The sequence below is a fragment of the Bos mutus genome, chromosome 28, assembly GCF_027580195.1.
Source record: "Bos mutus isolate GX-2022 chromosome 28, NWIPB_WYAK_1.1, whole genome shotgun sequence".
NCBI lineage: Eukaryota > Metazoa > Chordata > Mammalia > Artiodactyla > Bovidae > Bos > Bos mutus.
In genome coordinates, this window is record NC_091644.1 from 14,842,747 (window position 1) to 14,863,191 (window position 20,445).

Below are 20,445 nucleotides of genomic sequence, written 5' to 3' on the forward strand. Positions count from 1 at the left end.
AATAAAGTAAGGTTTTGAATAGAGTCATTTCAACTGGAGAGTAGAAAGAATGTCCCACAAATCCTCATCATTCAGCTGGGAGCTCAAGTTCCCAGCCCAACAGGCAAGGGATGGTTTCTTTTAAATAGGGCATCAAAGAAGAGTCAATAATGTTTCTTTTTTTTAGAAGATGGGGTGGGATGTCTCTGCAACAGCAACTGTTAAACAGTAATTTGAAAGGAAAGATAATTTCCTGATTTACACATTATCCTATATTATCAAAGCTAATGGTGATGGTGTGGGTAGGTTTAGATGATTCTTGATAAGAACATCTCCGAAGACACCATTGATTATGATTCATCATCAATTTACTAACATTTGTTTTCCAGGGAAAAACATTCAGTGCTCACATCAATAATAATAATAATATATACTCTGATTTCAGAAGTATTAAATGTCAAAAAAAGTACATATTAGAATCAAGGAAGTGCAATGTGTTTCTTATTGACAGACTTCTAAGTTTTTGAGGATAAGCCAATTTCTGGAAAGTAAGATGAACCCACCTAGAGGGATGTTCTGGCCTTAGAAGTTGTTTAACATAAAATCCAATTCCAGGAAGAAGGGATAGAACCTTTTATGAATGAGAAAGGACAGATGAGCACTTATTTCTGGTGGGTCGGTATCACCTCAGAGATGCCTTTGGGTAGAATTCAGGTGCCTGGTTTTTGGCAATAACAGACAGAAATTCACAAGGGTAAGGTTTTTATAATTCCTCCACTTACTTCTACAAGGGTCAGTATTCTTAAAGCAATGATTGTCTTTTCCTTCCTCTTCCTCTGTCTGTCTTTTCTTCCCAGGCTGATGTTGGAATGCTTTTCTCAGCACTGGCTTCCTGCCATCCTCCTCCACTTCAATCTCACAGGTAGGCTCCAGCTGTGGCATTGGCCTCTCTTCATCTGAGTTGTCAAAGGGCTCATTCAGTACTTCTGTCGTCTCAGAAATGGTCTCAGTTGTTACACTGCTGTTGATCCTCCTGCGTTTACGACCCCTTTTCTTCTTTAGTACAAAAGGCCTCTGAAATTAATTCCAAACATAATACATCAGAGCTCATGAGAAATTACACTGCTGAGTCGATATGCGGCAAACATGTACTGAATGCGTGTCTGAGACTTACACGTAAAGACTTCTGTAATGCCTTTGTACTTAACCTTCCATTTGATGTTTAACATCCCTCTCGGGCGCCTACTACACAGACAAGTGTTTTCCAAATAAAACAGTTGTTTACTCAAACAGATGCTTTGAGAGGGAACATCCTAGCAGCTGCACTGTGGATTTTTAAAAGCTAAGGTTTGCTTTTCTGGCATATTATTTTCGAGTAGTACCTGCTGGCTTCAAAATCCTATACGTTATAGTGATTAAATCATCATGGACATCAGCGTCTCTATGAGTGTTTCAACAGTCAACTAGCCACTGGGTCACTCATTGTAACATTGGATAACTGTTCAAGGAGCACCTACTACGAGCATGGCACTGTAAGACACACGACGGTACACAAGACTAGCGCCTCATTCCCCATCTCACAGGAATTCAGGAACAATGAAAAGGAAAGAAGAAAGAGTACTTGAAGAAAGAATTACTCTGCAGACAACATTAGAGTCATGTACTGGTGGCCTGCAAGGATGAGGGCAGCTGATAATTTTACAAAATATTTTAACATGGACGGCATCTAAAGAAAATGTAAAGACATGTGGAATGTATCTTACTTATGTAAGATATAACAATTTTTTCTAATTGCATTAGAGGTTGGCACAAATGACTTTCCATAATTGAAAACATAAAATATTTTTTCCAAGAAAGATGTACTCAATGATACAAAATCCAAGTATAAGAATAACAGGTAGATTTGCTGCTAAGATGTAATCTGTCAATAATGGGTCTGAAAAATTACTGAAAGTACATTGCAAAGACGAGTACAAAATGCTTGATTAAAACTCAAACTCTAGGTAAACTATATCCAAGAATTACTGAGTCTCACATTTTTAACTGTCCGGATGTTCACTGAAGTGCACATATAAATTTTGATAGTCATATTCTGTATCTTAGTATTTATGATTATTAATCCCTTCAGTCAGCCTGCACTCTCTAATCCATTAGAATTTTCCCAAACGTGGGTTTAGCCAATATGCAGAACTGGTTTTCTTTAGGTTGAGTCCTTTTGTGTGATGGTAGGCACTTAACACGCCATGGATAATTCTGGGTTTTGTTATTTTTGAAGCAAACTTCTTTTGTTATATACATAATACATGGATACATGTTCCTTGTAGAAACCAAAATATGATTCAGAAGCCTAAAGTCCACTCTGTGGGATGCTCTTCTTGTGCCTGCCCCAGCTGCCCTTCCACTTAAACACAGTCAGGTTCAGACGATGGAGCACCAACCACCCTGGGAGTCAGAACAGCAGGGGCTTTGACAGAAGCCACACAGCGGGGCCTTGGGGCAGAGCCTTAACTTGCATTCTCACTATTAGAATATCCTACACTATCTGGCCCCTTTGCGTGTCGCAGAGAGACACTGAAGACAAAGACAGCAGATCTGGGTTGAGCAGTTACCTAAAGACAAAATCAATTTTCTAACTTCTGCACCGGGAATGTGTACCTATAGAAACCACCAGGCTACTACGACTGGAGACTTGTCAAGAATCTGTACTTGCACAAATCCAAAATACCAGCATTAAACTTATGGGCTTAAAATACCTTCTGACAATTCTATGCCAAGGACAAGAGAAGGAAATAGCATCAGGAGCACTGGGCTTGGAGTCTGAGCATTTGTCTGGTTCTGGCTCCATCTCTAATGATTTGTGCGACCTTGGACAAGTCTCCTATCCTCTCTAGGCCTTGAGGTTTTCATCAAAATTGACTGGAGAGTGGTTAAGTGCTCCCCTGGGCCCTTTCCTGTTCCCACAACCTGATTTACTCCAGTCCCGCAAACCAGCAGGTGGCAGTAACTACCAGACTAGCAAGCCGCCTGTCCCTGGTTTCCTGTCACAGCACCATCAAACCACAAAGAGTAAACACAATCATGACTGTAAGATAAAGGCTGAGGATATATGATCGGTGGGACTGGATACAAATAAACTACATCTAAAGAATGGAGAGTGAAACAAATACTAATAGAATATTTGCGATGACAAATAAGATTTGATTGAAACTGACTCACAAGACAGAAAATCTAAACAGACACATACCTTTCTCTTTATGGCAACTGACTGTGGTTTAGTCAATCTTGGAGGAGAGCTTTGGATATTTTCTTCCTCTTCCTCTTCTTCCTCTTCCTCCTCCTCCTCTTCTTCCTCCTCCTCCTCTTCCTCTTCCTCTTCTTCCTCCTCCTCTTCTTCACTGCTCTCTTTAGACAGCTCCATCAGCTGCCCTCGCTCCCCTGCCACTGGCCGGCTCTCCGGGGAATGCAAATATTTATTTTTCGATTGTACTTTTGCAGGTGATTGCCTACTGTTAGCTCTAGATGACAGGATTTCTTGCTCCTCTTTTTCCCAGCAGCTAGCTTGTTCCATTAGCCGCTCGGCCTAAAGGGGAGGTAAAAATGGCGGGTCAGTGTGAGGGCAGTTATACAGTCAGAGCCTTTAAGGATCAAAGGCAAAGGATCTCTAAGTCGTTTCTGATCAGGATAATCAGCCAGTCAAGCAGCATTCCAGCTGCATCATCTCAGAACTCTTTTGCATCAGTTAGGATAACAAATCAAAGAAGATTGGGTTTCATGGGATATTTAGCAGTATTAATGATGCAGCGAATTGATTTGAGTCCTTATCACTACATTACATGCTCACTGGCATGGAGCACTTTAAGCAAATTCATAAACACAATGAATCGATTGACACTGCAGTCTTGGAGCTCAGCACCAAATTTGATCTGATTACATGCTGTCAGTAGTGAAAAATGCTGCTTTGTGATCAATGATAAACGTTTCATTTTTCATACTCAATAAAATTATCATGTCTTACCATGCAACCTCACTTAGGATAAATTAGTGCCATATCATTTCACAAGCTCTCTCTACATAACCAAGCTTTTGACAATGATGTTAATGACCTTAGCTTAAAAATGCTACAAGATTGAAATTACACAACTTAGGTTGATGAACCCAAATTACCTCTTTTTCGGCTTCTCGTTCTTCTTCAGAAACTGCAGCATTAGAAATTAAGATTGGGGTCCACCTCAGACTCTCTGGATCAAGTTCATTGGTCCGGGAACAGGTTTTCAACTTTTCCATGTGGCCTAATATCAACTTTTCCCGTCTAATGATGACAAATCTGTAATGTGAGGAGGCAGAAAAAAGTGCAATCAAAAGCTGAAATTTCATTTCACCTTCCGATACTGATCTCTGCTAGCACTAACATTACCTGGGTTACAAAAAACCAGAAAGCTCATCAATGAAAATGTGGAGCAAACTGAAATTTGACTAGCAAAGAAGTGTCACTGCCTGTTTTCTTTTTAGGAGAAAAGTTTTTGTAATATTGTTGGGGAACCTCTAATATTTAACTAGAATGAATCTGCCTAACTTTAGGGACCCTTTCTGGGGTAAGATGGTTACGAGGCAGCTGGGTCGCCCAGGACACGGGTGCTCACCGGCCATCTCTCTTGTCAATCATGTGGAGGTGCTGCAGAGTGGTGGCGATGTCATGGGGGCACATGCCCGTAGCTCTGCTGATGGCTTTGATGCTGATGTGCCGCTCGTGGTGCTGGTAGAGATATTCTAAGATGACACTCTTCCAGTAGGCCAGGTAGGAGAGACGGCCTAGATCGGAGAGTGGCTTTTCAGGAGACCCTGCTTGGCCTTCTCTTCGAGAAAGCAAATAGCCTAGGGCAGACAAAGCAAAAGTCGACCTCACTGTGGTGTTCTCAGACACTGGAGCAGGGGCCACTCAAAATAATGTAAGACTTACACTGTAAGTAGCAACAGGGTACATCACATCACAACATATCACACAGGAACATCACATCGGAGAAGTGCATTCATTTCATGTATAGTCTCTTCCCAGTTATATTACCGTGGATCTGACATCCACGAGGCTTATGCCCCCGAATCCTTTACAGCAGCCCTGTAAGTCAGTTCATTTAGCTGATGGCAGCGTTTCAGGCATACGTTGTGGCATACTTAACGAATTTAAAGTTGAACACATTACTTTTGATAAGTCTCAACGTCCAAGTCCCCTGGCTTCAGATCCTTTCAAAAACTAAATGTCAGGCACTTACTCAGAAATCCTGTCAAGGGACCACCCCGAACATTAATGGGGGGGTTATTTTCCACAGGAAGAACCAAATGACCCTTTAACAGCTGGGTCTTAATAAAAGACAAGGGCCTCTGTTGACTGAGATTCTGTATTGCTTGTTACATTTAACTAGCGGCGGATCTAAAGCTTTGTTTCAGGACTAATAAAAGAACGTCTTTCAAGTCAACTGCTGCAACTCCTATCAGCTCCACTAGCTCTATTTTCACCTCTTTCATGGAAATTAATTTATAATCCAACCGTTGCTCCTACAAATTAAAACAAAACAACCTCCTTAAAACAAACTGTTTCATGTACACGCAGAAAAGCCTGAGCTTGGTAGGCTTTTGAACACGTACCCGACAGCATTACCGTGAAGGTTCCTTGGCAAAGGAACTTTAAAATGAGAAAAAACTTTAAACCCACTTGAAGGTAATGAATGAAAGCTGGCGGCTGTCTCGGTAATTAAGAGCCACTTACTGAGTAGAGAAGAAATGTTATAAACTAATGATGTCTACCTTGCTCTAATTATCTATTGCAACAGCCTCACCTTCATGAACTTCCTACATTTAAACAAACATCAACTACATACAGTAGGTGGCAGCAATTACAAAATCATGCTGCTTTGTAAACCACCCAAATCTTCAGCGTTTTTCTTCTTTATCTACATTTCCAAAATGGCTGCATTTTCAAGAATTTTCTCAATTTTGGATTTTTTGTTAAAAGGAGAAAGCAATGTCTCTGGTGCATTTTCCTGCCTCTCAGAATCACTGTAAATAATGCAGAAATATACAACAAGAAATCCAGCCTTACCCTAGAAGGGTATAACCACAGCATTTTGCATTTTGATGGTTTTAATCTGAACGCCATTATGAAGATCAGGCACATATTTAACTTTAGGTTTTGCTGAAGTCTTTTGACTTGTCTCTTTAACTCATGTTTAAGTGCAAAGTATTTGACTGAATGCAAACAAGCACCATGAAATCTGACGGTCAAAGCACTGCCGACATGTCAGTTGGCTGCACACAGAGGCTTTCTACAGCGGTGTGCCAGGAATGCTAACAGGGATGGCCACTGTGCTGAACCCAGCCCGGATTATGCCCTGTCAGTGTGCAGAAGCGCTGTCACCAGAATACAAAGGGTACCCGAACCTCAGGACACAGATTACTGGCACATCTGTCACCTGCCTCCTAAGTGCTGGTACATGCTGAGAAATTTACTGGGTCAGCTGGAGGTCCCAGCTCTGTACCTCCGGGGTGGATGGGAGTCGGGGAGGGTGGGGGAAAAGAACCATAGTATCGTGCACATGGAACAATCCATTTTTGTCCACAGGATCCCACAATTAAGTCTGAGGCAGTGACTGTGAAGTTCCCTAGCCCCTCACTGGTTCTCATCTGAACCCCACAGTTGGGAACAGTAAGCACCCCCACCCCGAAGCCCAGCAGACAGATTTCCGTACCACCAAAGTTGCGCCCTCCCAACCTTATGTCCCCTCTGCGATGAGCAACCTTATCCAGGAAGCACATATATTTCTTTGTTCTGTCTTCTCTTCCCATGAGTGCTTTGTTGGGCTAAAGGGAAGCAGCCAGAATTCCCCCCAAAGACAGCTGACACAACTTTTCATGCTTTCACACCCTGAGAGAGTAGCACACACCTTCTCAGGGCCTCAGACCAGACGGGTTAGGCAACCTGGGGCCTTGGAGAACATCCAGGCACAGGCCTTTCAGCACTCGCTGCTCCCACTGTGTTCAGTGGCTGTCTCCCCGGGACGCTCCCTTGGACATAGTCTGTGATCTGTGACTGAGCCCCGCCAAGAACGTGTATACCAAGCCCACTGGACGTTCATAGAGAACACCTCTGTGCCGTGCTAGCAAAGGCTGCAAAGGCTACCCACACCTGCCAGCAAGTGCTACTTTCCCCGGTGTGGGAGAGAAAAAACTGCAAGCCCAAACTCCAACCAGAACACACCAAGCAGGTTTCCAGGGATGATGGCCCCACCACACTACAGACCACACAATGCCACTGTCCAAAGACATCGCAGCACTGCCTGCAGTCTTCCCTTCTCCTCTCTGACTCATGAGCCCCTCCAGGAGCTTACAGCCGTGGAAGGAACTTATACTTGTGCTAAGAGCCATCTGTAAGTTCACAAAGTCTTTTCTCCTGAAGGAGAAATTTTGGTTTAAACGGAATCCATTTCAACAAACAAATGACCAAGGACAAATTTCGGATTCCTTGGTAGTAAAGTCAAGTCATTGGTAATATGTTAAAATATACACAACAGTTTAGCAGGAAAAGTTGCCGTGTCTTTTGCACTCCATTTGTGCACAAGGCTGAAGTAATACATATTTAAACTTTACCTGCAGCAGGCACTTTCCCTCAAAAAAGCTGTAGCTGGTGGCACTTTATGACTCTGACCTTCATAACATGGAATGGTTTAAATCATGAATTTCTTGCCATCTTGTGTTTCCTTCTACTTTTTCTAGGCTCCTCAAATTAGCATCACTATAGAGCCCAATGACAATAATTTTTAGTAAGAACAGTTACTTATTAAGTGATTATGGCGATGTGGTGGTGAAGTTACAGCTCTTAAGTTTAACTTACCAAAAAGATTCCAAATAATTGATCTAAGATGAAGGGAAATAAAAAGCACTTATCTTGGAAGCCGGTATATTATCCTGAAGCATCTGAAACAAGTACAATACACCCCTGGTGAATAGATTCCTGTGGTGCTCTAATGCCTTTCTTCAACTCAGAATACTTTGAATCAGAAAACCTGAACTACCCCTGGGGAAACCTGGCTGTTCAGACTGGAAACAAAGTGATGTTTGGAGGACAAATCCCAGTAGCTGCAGTATAATTAATCGCTGGTGAAATTATTCCCTGTAAATTGTGAGCCAGAGGTGCTGGTGAAAAGCGCTTAACTCTGTGAGCAGGAGACTTGTACTTTAAAGCTGACTGGCCAACACCCCTCACCCACATCAACTATCTTGAGGAAGCTAGCTTCTTATTTGCTTCACTGGAACTACTTACCCAAGAGAAAGTGAGGTCTAAGTTTCAGTGTATGAACCACGCACTAAATTCAAAAGATTATCAAGGTATTTGCTTAAAGGGAAAGGAAAAATAACGCGAGGTCTGCAAAGAAGTAAGTGTTTCTAAGCTGTATTGCATGGGACCCAAATTCACCTCACCTCTGTTGAGGCTGACCTACCTGTAGTAAGATAAGCAATCCTCATGTTAACTAGCTCTGATCCCCAGTGTTTGAAGAGGTTAATTCTCTCCTAAGGGCAGGGGAAAAAAAGTGGTAGAGAGTTGCCTTCCTGTAGGTAGAGAGTTACCACATTAGGATAAGGAGGGAACAATCTAAGGTCAAGATTTGTTTCTGCAGCCTAAATTCCCAAATTAACTGCACTCCCAGCATATTAAGCGCAAGGTTAACCCTTGATTAGTATGACACACTCCTTTTCTTTTAAATCAGTAATGAAGTTAATAAGAATGTAGACTAAACCAGAGTGGAGTAATGTTTTCCAGCAAGGGGGTGGGCACGGGTAAGGATTTTCCTCTCCAAGGCAGCCACGCTCACCCTTGCACATCTTTATGTTCTACCACCTGGAGCCAAACCATATGAACTTCCTCAAAGACAAAAGGGCAGACTTTGGCAAAGTATTTCCAACTCCCATCTATTTGGATTATATGGGTCTGGAGTAACCAGTTGCTTTTAGGGGAAAATAATCTTTAAGGATTACAAAGTTTTCATCAGACACCTGTTTAGCTCAGCAAACCCCACTAAAGGGTTCCTATCAATAGAGAGCATTGGGTTTGCAAACTTGGGAACTGACACCAGGCCAGGGATTTATGGCTGCTCTGGATCAGAGGAAATCCAGTGGCTCTAACCATGGATCTCATGATTGTGGACAGAAATTCACTGGTCCACACTCGGAAATTCACTGGTCCACACTCATCTATTACTGGTTTCTGGGGTTAAGCAGCTCTGTGACCAAATGGACAAATGGCATGTTATCAGTTTGAACAGTAGAGATAAATCAGTTTGACAGGCTACTTGTCTCCTCAGTGAAATTTTGTGGTGATTCTGCAATTAGTAAAGAAGGAGGCTGAACCTTAGCCTTCTCACTGTTTGAAGAGGAGTATTCTAAATGGCCTGTGATCTGGATCTGCCTGAATCCTTAACTGCGCAGATGTGTCCTTGGCGAAATTGGAAATTTTTAATTTTAAAGATATTCTGTATTTTAAGAGATTGGTTTTGAAGACATGGAAGTTTACGGCAATATTCCCATAATTTTATGGCTTGAATAAACACTGCTTGACCTCTCAGTCTACAGCCTAAAGACCAGTGGTTTTCAGAGTGTGGTCCCCCAGACCAACAGTATCAGCAATCACCTGGCAACTTGTTAGGGAGGTAAATCCTCAGCCTATTCGTCAGAACTTTTGGCGGCAGGACCCAGCACCTGTGCTTTAACAGGCCCTCCAGGTGATTCTGATGCACAGACGTTTGAGGAGCACTGGAATAGACTCTGCTATAAGGCTGCTGGCTTTGATGAGGATGTTACAATGGCCCTGTGCAGTAGGAGGGCCAATGAAAAGACAGTGGCTGAAGAACCTCGGTGAGAAGACCTCACCCAGCTCCTCGGTGGTGGAGAATCTCGAAAGCCCCACCAGACGGAAATTCAGCCAGGGTCACTGAGTTGGAGAGTGGCTTTGTCTGTAGCTTCTATGACTATGCTTCCCAACCTTCACTGTGCAAACAATCCCCTTCTTGTTACAACTGGATTCTGATTCAGTACGTCTGGAGTGGGGCTTGAAAGTCTGCATTTCTAACAAGTTCCTATACCATGAACCATGCTTGAATAGCAAGGGTTTATATATGAAGTCAGTGATTCTCAAAGGTTTGGGTCTCAGGACCTCTTTACATTAAAAACAAATGGTTTAAGAGCTTCTGTTTATAAGGGCTACATATATTAATTTTAGAAAAAAAAATTGACAAATATTTATTTAAACCCCATAAACCCATTATGTGTTGACATCATTTTCTAAAATACAAAAATAAAATAAAATAAAAAGTGAGAAGAGTAGCAGCACTGTTTAACATTTTTGCAAAACTCTTCTACAACTAGCTTAAGAGAAAACAGCTAGATTCTCCTATCTGTTTTGGTATTCAATCTGTTGTGGTATCACAGGTCATGAAATTCTCGACAACTCCACTGTCCACTCATGGGGGAATGAGAGTGAGAAGGACAAACAGTGTCTTAGTATAACTTTGAAAACACTTATGACCTTGCGGACTCCCTAAAAAGGGCTTCCGAGATCCCCAGCAGTCCCTGGACCATACTTTGAAACCATCTGCATTAAATAAAAAATGAGAAGAATTTGTAAAGATGGGCAACAAGGCCACAAGTATGATAAATCGATACGACACTTACTGAACACAGTATGACAGATCATAAGAGGCACTACAGGTTGGTTAAGGGCAAGGGTCCTAGAGCAAGACTGCCTGTGATGGAATCCAGAGTCCGCGTGTAACAGCTGTGTGGCCTTGGGCAAGTTATTTAATCCCTCTGTGCTTCAGGTCCCTCATCCATAAAGTGTGGAGAGTAATCAGTCATACCTGTCACCTAGGGTTGTCATAATAATTAAATGAATGGATACAAAGCACGTAGAACCGTGCTTGGCATATTACAGAAAATAAGTGTTATGTGTTATCATTATTATTCAACATAGTGAATGAAAGAAATCTCAACCTGGTCATTTGATCACTGCTTATCCTTATTGTAGGGGAAAGAAAGAAAATTGGGACAGAAGGAGGCAGCGAACAGCTCCCTTTCCTTTTTCCTACTTTTGCTTGAGGCAGCTGAAAACCATTCCATTCACTCCACTGCCCCATCCCCATCTAACCACCCAAACATAAATTAAATTAGAGGAAGAAGCTATGATTTAAAAAAAAAAAAAAAAAAAAAAAAGGCAAACATATTCTGCCTCAGGAACGATCTCAAGAAACTGGCGACTAAAAGCTCCCAGCAAGCACATTTCTGTGCCTCCAAATTCCCTTTGGTCCTCAAGTCTTTAACTTCAAGGACTACCCTTAGGAAACAGCAAGCGCATCAAACCACAGTAACAATGATGGCTGGAGGGCTTCAGCAAGAACCTGGAGATGGTCCCAAGACAGATGAAACAAAACCCAAATGTTCCAGAAGACTCAAGTGTGTCCCTGGGAACATGGGTTGAGCCAGTGAAACCCAGAGAATGGAGACAGCAAGTCTTTGGAGAGGGAAGGCTGGCTGCCCTGGGTCACACGCCAGTCTGTTTCTCTAAGGTGCCCCTTATGATCTCCCTTTTCAAAGATCCCACAGGCTCTTCCGCAGACTGCGCTGATGCTGGGCTCTTCCTCAGTCATGTGGTGGGGCCACTGGTCTTTTTTACTGAACACCCCTGTCTTGCTTTCAAGACTACATGGAAGAGGAGTGGTATTCCTTCAAGCCATGCCCCCACCCCCACCGCCACCCTGGGGAATGTGTATGTGGGGCCTGACACCCCTGCTGCTTCAGGGGTGTGCGTGTGTATAACCATACAGACCGTACTAGAATTTACCAGATGCGTTCCATGAGTCTGTGAGTGGGTGTGGCCTCTCAAAGTGGGTGGTCATTCTCTGCATATACAAACTCACAAACTCATAAATAGGACATCAGGAGGCAGGAACTCTCCTCCCTCTGTGGCACCCTTGTGTTGGAGAAGGTGCCCACCTGTGAATGAGTTACCAAGTTGGGGATGACCAGGGCCAGACCCTTGTGAGACAGCCACAGGGTAAAAATGAGTCAATGGTTTTTTAATAACTGATTTAATTGAGTGACACTGTCTCTTTATTTCTCCTTTTTCTATCTTGTGGTCTTGCCCAAAGGTTATCAACCCTGATTGCACATTAGAATCACTCAACCTTTTAAAAGCTCCAGATGTCCATATTTCATCCAATCACAACTCTTGCCTCTCAAGCTAGGCTGGTCTCAGAAGTGTTAGGGTTTATATTAGGCAAAGGATCTTGGGGACTACTCCTCGGCCAGAATGTTAGAGGTGGTATACCAATCCCACTTCTCTATTTCTGTCTTACCCCACAAAGGGCTGTGGTGGTAGCAGTGGTGCCTAATGAGAGATCCAAGAAGAAGATGAATCCTGGGGGAAACAGAGACACCTGAGAGTTAACGGCAGAGAGGAGAAGAGGGTCAGTTGGCAGAGAACTCTGTGACAGACTTCACAGAAGCTTCACCAATTTAAACATTTAACTGAGAAATACTTGTTTACGTATGCCATGTTACCACACCATCAAGGTCCTGGTCTGGTGTATTAGAAAAATATAATTTTTCTAGGAAGGTGATCATGTACGAAATAGATTCAGTCTCCCAAATTTCTTATTAGGAAGATGAGGCACCTCTGACAAAGAACAAAATGATCAATTTGTCACTATCACTTACTCCCAAACTAAAATCATTTGCGGAAGGCAAGAATTAAAAAAAAAACAACTTTCCTTAAATATATCTGGGAAGTAACTAGTTTTTTTTATGAGGCCCTCGCCTATTGCAAATTAAGTTAAGCTCTGACTCATCACTCAGAGGCACCCTTGGTTAGATAATAGTAATACAGTACTGGTACCATGACATCTGAGGTGACAGAAATTAGAAAAACATGTCAGAAGAATGCCCTCCTTTGGGACCTTTTGTGGGTTTCCACAGTTCAAACCACTTTTAAATTCTGGAAAGTTTTGGGAAAAACAAATTTACCAAAAAAAATTTTAAGATGAAGTAATCTGACATTTAAAAACTATGCCCTTTCTTGTAAATAGGCAAAAGTCCACACTAGAGATTCAATCTGAAAAACTATTTCAAAAACTAAATTTCTTCCAAGTTGAAACTTGGATACAATTTTTATATCAAACTTGCAAAATCCTGGTAACAAAAATTTAACTTTGAACAGTTACAACATTTTAATCACTGCATTAAACCCATACACATTTCAAATAAAGCATCTGCTCAGAGCATGTAAGAGTATATATTCACAATGCTGCACCTGGGTGACCGTTCTCTGTAAAACATTACAACTGAACTCTTCTTTAAAAACGGGAGCTTCTTTTGACCACTGAGCTTCAGTGGAGGGTGGCTGACAAAGTTATTCTAATAGTCTGGTCTAATCCTACCCGGCCAACCAAGGGAGAGCATTTAAACCAGCATGGACACTGGCCACTGATCTCAAACCACATTTGGGAGACAAGACAGACAGAAGAGCAACTTGCCTTTCCATTGTTTCCTCTCCCACAACTGCCCCACAATACTTTGTGTGTGTGTTTCCCAGTTATAATTTTCAAAAACCGAACAAAGTATGTTGTAATTCCAATCATGAGTGACGAGCTTTCCGCACAGCAGATGTAAGAATATAGCAAGACTGAAAAAAGGAAAAAGTGGGAAGCAAAATCTAAAATTTCTCTTTGTTTTTAAAGTACATTTCAAAAAGGGTCTGTCTTTGAGACAACTTTCTAAAACCAAAGCATGGCCTATCACCCCAGCTGACTTAGACAAACAGTGCTATTTCACTGGTCTATAGAAGTCGGAAACTTCTCTTTTCACTTGTTATTTATCTCCTCTAAGCTTTCAAACAGGATTGGAAGTAAAAAGCCTCTGGCAATAAAAGGTGGTCTCCCCAGCGGGTTACAGATGAGCCCATTTTGACAGAAGTGCAGCTTCCTGCACCTGCAGGCTGGATGGGGCAGGAAGCTAGGCTGGGATGAGGTATTCAGTCAAGTCACTGGCTGCTTTGCCGGTGGACTTGGAAGTTTCTAGCCTTTAATCCTATAGGGATCTTAAAGTCCAGCTGGCTACAGTTAGATGTTAGCTGCTGGAAAAACAAAAAACTATGAAGCATCATCACTAGCGGTATGAAAAGACATCAGTGACTACCCCTTCAGTTAGTAGGTGATTATCTCTCAAAGTCTACTTTTTAGATTGGCTCCCTAATTCAAGAAGTACTTAACAGCTGAGACTCCAGTAACAATATATTAATATTGGTGGTTTAGTTGCTAAGTCGTGTGTGACTCTTGTGATCCCATGGACTATAGCATGCCAGGCTCTTTTGTTCATGGGATTCTCCAGGCAAGAATACTGGAGTGGGTTGCCATTTTCTTCTCCAGGGGATCTTCCAACCCAGGAACTGAACCCAGGTCTCATGCATTGCAGCCAGATTCTTTACTGACTGAGCTATGAGGGAACTGTGCTAATATTATTATACTGTTATTATATACATACAGGCTTACAGGTTTAATACTAGTTAATACTGTAGGAAATGCTGTGCTAACAATATATTAATATTAGCACAGTTTTTGCCACAGTATTACTAGTATTAAACCTGTAAGCCCTTATATTCTGTGGTCTCTGGTAATCAAAGAATGTCCATCCAACTTTCAAAAGGTTGGGATTGTTTAACAGTGCGTTCAGCAGTGGAATGCCCACTGTGTTCTAGGCACTTTTCTAGTTAGGTTGTGGACAAACACTACATTTTCCAAATTTAATAAGGAAAAAAGCTCTGGGAATTTAATTTGTTAACCAGTATGTAATGGTTGAACACAAGAACCACAAACTACGTAAATAGGAATTCAAATAGATATGTTAACAGCTAAAGTTCATTTTTAAGAATCAATTCAATATGCTACATGCAAGCAATCAATTACACTGCCATCATTATTTACAAATCAAAGTATAATGCGGATACTCATGGGGGTATATGCAACTAGGTGGAAGTGTGTGATTATGGACGAACAGGCCGAAACTGTAAATTATGTAACTGTCTCTTGTAATTACTCTGCTTGAGAACCAAAAGAAACTTCCTGTATAATTTTGCTGGAGAATGGGGATCGAGATACAGAATTGCTTTTTAGCTGGTTTTAACCCTTCAACAGCTATTTAATTATGTGTGATGAGGTCAAAGAAAGTTTATGCTTAATTTATGAAAAGTCGGCAGGGAGGTATTTCAAAGTAATCCTCTGAAAAGCTCCAGATTATTCATGAAAACTCATGATTTCTCTTCCTCTTCAAGAGAGATTTATCTAAATTATCTGGTAAAATAAACAACATTTAAAACAAATTCACAGGTGTCATTCAATTTATTTCCTCTCTAAAAACATTCATTATGGTCTGTAAATTCTTAATTGGATGCAACTGAAACTTGCAGGGGTAGAAGGCTGTCAGAGTCCTCATACGGCTCTTCTGCTTTGGTAGGGAAAAAAAAAAATCTCATTAGCTTCCTTAAATTCATGGGGAAAAGCGCCAATACTGGGCAAACCACAGGGAAGGACTTCTAATCTACAGAGAGTCATCTGTTTCTTTAGAAGGAGGAAGCCTGCTTTTGCAACAAATAATCAGCAGAATCTATTCTCATTTTAAGACATTCTAGCCTTTTTCCTTACCTTTCTTAAAAATCTAACTTTTAAACATCTTTTCTCTTCTGTAAGCACTGTTTCTAGTGCCTAAAAATCTGCCCCAAATATCAGAATGCTGAACACTCAGCATTCTTGGTGGAAGGGCAATTTCCTACACTTACAAAGTCTGCCAGTATTGCTTTCCCTCATTTTGGATCAAAAAAAGAAAAAAAGGGTGGGGGGCTTCCCTAGTGGCTCAGTGGTAAAGAATCTGCCTGCCCATCAGTGCAGGAGACCCAAGTTTGTTCCCTGATCCTGGAAGATCCCACATGCTGTGGTCCCTAAGCCCGTGTGGCACAATGACTGAGCCTGTGCTCTGCAAGAGAAGCCACTGCACCCCAACTGGAGAAAGCCTGCGTGTAGCAACGAAGACCCAGTGCAGCCAAAGATCAAACACAAAAAAGTAAATAAAATAAACAAATTAAGTTATTAAAAGAAAAAAAGAACAAGAAAAGAAGAGAGGGAAGGTGGGGGGATGGAGGAAAGAAAGAAGGAAGGAAGGGAGGGAAGAGAAAAGGAAAAACAATCCCGATGCTGCAGTGTCTCTTCTTTATCTCTTTGGTCTTTCCATTCCATATTCTCTCCTTAGTTCACCCCTATTCTGCACAGCCGTTCCTTGCCTGCATCCTCTATTTTATCACCTGGGTTAACATATAGCCCTTCATTTATGTTTCTCTAGTTTTAAGAGCAGAAGCATAATTTACAGGAATGCTGGTTTTCTAACGGACTTAACATTTGAGAGGCTACGATTCTAGTAAATTTCAGGATACTTCCTTCACATAAAAATGATTCTGCATAGCACTGAAATATATACATTACAATGTGTAAAATAGATAGCTAGTGGGAAGGCGCCGTATAACACAGGGAGCTCAGTCTGGTGCTCTGTGACAACCTAGAGAGGTGGGATGGGAGGGAAACACAGGAGGAGGGGATATGGTAGACTTACGGCTGTAAGTGTACTCACATTGCTGTACAGTGGAAACCATCACAACATTGCAAAGCAATTATCCTCCAATTAAAAATAAAAAATAAATGATCCTGCAAAGTCTGACATAAAGGTGATGCCAGTATACCAAATACACTTGTGTGTGCTAAGTCGCTTCAGTCGTGTCCGACTTTTTGTAACCCCATGGACTGCAGTCAGGCTCCTCTGTCATGGAGATTCTCCAGGCAAGAATACTGAAGTGGGTTGCCGTGCCCTTATCCAGGGGACCTTCCTGACCCAGGGATTGAACCCACATCTCTTATGTCTCTCGCACTGGCAGGTTCTTTACAGGGGCGCCACCTGGGAATCCCCTTATGTTCATGTAAAAGTCTAAGCTCTAAAACAGATAACACAGGACGTGATCTCCTATTTCAAGAACGTCACTTTCTTTAAAAAAGAAACAAAAACAAAAAAAAGCAAAAATTAAACACAGAGACGTATTAAATAAATATATACAGCTTAATAGATTATCATAAGGCAACTGCCCTTATAACCGACTCCCAGGATCAAGAAGCAGAAGCTTGCCAGCTAGCCCCCTACAAACCTCCCGCCTGTCCCGTCCTATTTACCCTTCTTTTCTTCTTCATAAGTAACCGCAGTCATGACTAATAGTAATCTCTTGTGTTTCTTATACTTTTATCACCAAAACATCCCCCTCAAGGACATATGCAAATATATTGTGTATAGTGAGGTCAACTTGCATTATATTTTCCTCAAGATTTCAGCAACTTTTTTCAATACCTTCTACTATATAATCACACTGCATATTTTTTTCAATGTGGACAAATGCATAACTGAATTATTCTTAATCCACCAAACTATTTTAAAGCACTTTATAAACATTAATGTAAAACAATTTTGTTGGAAAAAAGGAACTCCTCTATGGTGTTAGCTCAAAGCAGGACTCAATGTGAATAAGTATTAAACAAGGTTTTTATATTGGTAAACATGAAAATGTAGCACTAATATTAGAGTAGAACCACATGGAACACAAATCCATGAGGGAGAAAAAAAATCAGGTTTCTAACTAGTATTTTCCTAACAGAATTCTAAACAAATGTAAGAAAATTGCTTAACCCAAAACAAATTGATATAAAAAAAAAATTTCTGCTTAACAATCAACTGAAATTTTAAATATATTATTTAGAAATTTCCTGGAGAGAGGATGTTTACAATATTCTACTTCAAACATACTACTACAAGCTGCAAAACATGTTTACAAAGAATAGTTTCCTTGAAACCAAAACCAGGTATAGCACTAATTTCAACCAACTGGAACAAAATCTTTCTTGCTCTTGGTTTAATAATGAAAAAATGCTTCCCCTGCATATATCTTAGCTGGGAAAATGGAAACGGAAGTTGGAAGCATTTCCTCCTCTGCAGTGATGCAGCCCAAGTGTGCTTTGCACACACAGCATATACTGGGTGGGTGGGTGGGGAGCATCCTTAGTGAGCCCATTTCCTGTGAGCAAGAACTAGATCATTTATCCTGATGTTTTCATCACCAAGGCCAACCCCGGCAGAGTCTGTGCAAAGCGTGCTGGCTGAAGGAAAGGATGAAGGGATCAATGAATGAAAAATTAAAAAGAAGCAAAAAACCAAAGATGGAGAGGAGATCTGAGATCTGGCTGGGTCAGTCGGACAGGTGCTGTCACTGACATGGAGAAGAGGACACACTACATTTGGGCATTCATTATTTCTCTCCCTCAGCAAACTTTTTGTGGGCTCACCTATGAGTGTGACACTGTGCTCGTGGGTTGGGGTAAAGCAGTAAACAAGTCCTGGCCCCCGTGATGGTGCTGCCGGTGAAGTGAAAGTCGCTCAGTCATGTCCCACTCTTTGCAACCCCATGGACTATACAGTCAATGGAATTCTCCAGACCAGGATACTGGAGTGGGTAGCCTTTCCCTTCTCCAGGGGATCTTCCCAACCCAGGGATCGAACCCAGGTCTCCCGCATTGGAGGCGGATTCTTTACCAGCTGAGTCACAAGGGAAGCCCAAGAATGCTGGAGTGGGTAGCCTATCCGTTCTCCAGTAGATCTTCCTGACCCAGGAATTGAACTAGGGTCTCCTGCATTGTAGGCAGATTTTTACCAACTAAGCTATCAGGGAAGCCCTGACGGTGTTGCCAACTTCCCTTTATTCTTGAAGGCTAGGTTTTTCTCATATGAACACCTGGAATGGAGCTTGCCCAGTAATGGGATTCAAAACTACTTGCTGCAAATGCTGGCCAGTGTAAACAATTGAAACAGGCAAAAGACTTGTTAAAAAAAAATCCACCTGCATGCCAAAACTTGAAACATTCTCAGCTATGTAAGGCAAAATGGTAGCTGCAGGTCGTATGTTTCATATTTACAATGTTTTCATTGATGCATGAATACAAACTATTCTATAAGAGCTATTTATTTGCTCTTATTTATGACAAGCTTAGTTTAAAAAAAGATACATAAATAAATTGTTAGCTGCACTGCCTCATGCAACTCATTTCAATACCTTCAGCAACAGTCACTCTGAATAAATCACTGAAGAGCTCAATTTTCAACCTTGATGTTATCTTTAGCATATTAAAATATACTGTACTTCAGCCCAGCGTAATAAAGCAGTCATGACAAAGGCTTCTAGTACAACATATTATAATGAGAAAATAAGGAAAAATAGCCATTTCCCTTATTATATTATAAACTAGAATCCTATTAAAAGATATGTCATCATTATATTTGATTACACAGGTCAAAACATGTCTTCCAAAACCCAGCCAAAGTCTGAGGATACAGCTGCTGGTTCTATCTTCCAACAAGTGTCATGGTGGAGGTGGGGGGAGCAGCTCCTATCTTAGAAAAGGCCATAAAGGACTTGAGCACCATTTCAAAAGCATAATTTATTATTCCTTAATGGTTGCTCAGCCTGCGCTCACCATGGGAGGAGAGCTGCTGGGAAAGCTCTGCAACGAAAGAAACTTCCGTGACAGTTTCTTAGGACTAAAGTTGGAATTCTCCTTCCAAAATAAATGCATGAAGAAACAAATTATCTGATGAAGGCAGGAAAAGATAAATATCTCTTTGACCAACTGTGTGTAAATGTGCATTTTGTCACAGCTCTCAATTCTCTGCTCAAGGTTTATAGTAGATAACGGACAGCTTCCTTTCTGATGCAACTTATATGATCCTAAGACAGAGGCTGCCCTTGAACAAAAATACCAGACCTCAGCAGAAGGCAGGGTGTACAATCATCTGGAAGAGAGCAAACCACACCTAATTAATTATGTTCTAATAAGATAAAATTCTTCGTCCTAAGAATCACATGTGAGAAGAGAAAGTATATTAAGAAAGTTCTTCCTGAGGTAATTCATTTAACATTTATTCAATAAATAATAAAGACCTGATCAGTGCCAGGGGCTTCTCTGATGGCTCAGCAGTAAAGAACACCTCCCAATGCAGGAGATGTGAGTTCGATCCCTGGGTTAGGAAGAGCCCCTGGAAGAAGGCATGGCAACCCACTCCAGTATTCTTTCCTGGAAAGTTCCATGGACAGAGGAGCCTGGTGGGCTGTAGTCCATGGGGATGCAAAAGACTTGGACATGACTGAGCAGTGCCAGGCTCTTCTAGGGGTGAGATGACAGAAGAGAACAAAGGCTCTACCTCCATGATGGACAATAAACCATGAATATATAAAAGACATACGCAACTTTCTAAATGACTTTGCACTTACTCAGCCTAGAGCACTTTTTTTTTTTT

At 41.4% G+C, this 20,445-nt stretch overlaps 2 protein-coding genes across 6 annotated transcripts in view; one reads left to right on the forward strand and one right to left on the reverse strand.

The window, feature by feature from the left end:
• DUSP29 (dual specificity phosphatase 29) overlaps window positions 1-970 on the forward strand; it is a 43,579-nt gene extending 42,609 nt beyond the window's left edge. Inside the window, exon 5 of the mRNA XM_070364765.1 lies at window positions 837-970. Within this exon, the coding sequence (XP_070220866.1) occupies window positions 837-841 (5 nt within the window). The 3' untranslated portion in view covers window positions 842-970. The remainder of the gene's footprint in view (window positions 1-836) is intronic.
• KAT6B (lysine acetyltransferase 6B) overlaps window positions 1-20,445 on the reverse strand; it is a 180,657-nt gene that overhangs the window by 4,814 nt on the left and 155,398 nt on the right. For all 5 annotated transcript variants that reach the window (XM_070364760.1, XM_070364759.1, XM_070364758.1 and 2 more), the window contains exons 14-17: window positions 4,620-4,851; window positions 4,144-4,303; window positions 3,224-3,559; window positions 762-1,053 (exon numbers count right to left, since the gene is read on the reverse strand). In XM_070364760.1, the coding sequence (XP_070220861.1) occupies window positions 762-1,053; window positions 3,224-3,559; window positions 4,144-4,303; window positions 4,620-4,851 (1,020 nt within the window). The remainder of the gene's footprint in view (window positions 1-761; window positions 1,054-3,223; window positions 3,560-4,143; window positions 4,304-4,619; window positions 4,852-20,445) is intronic.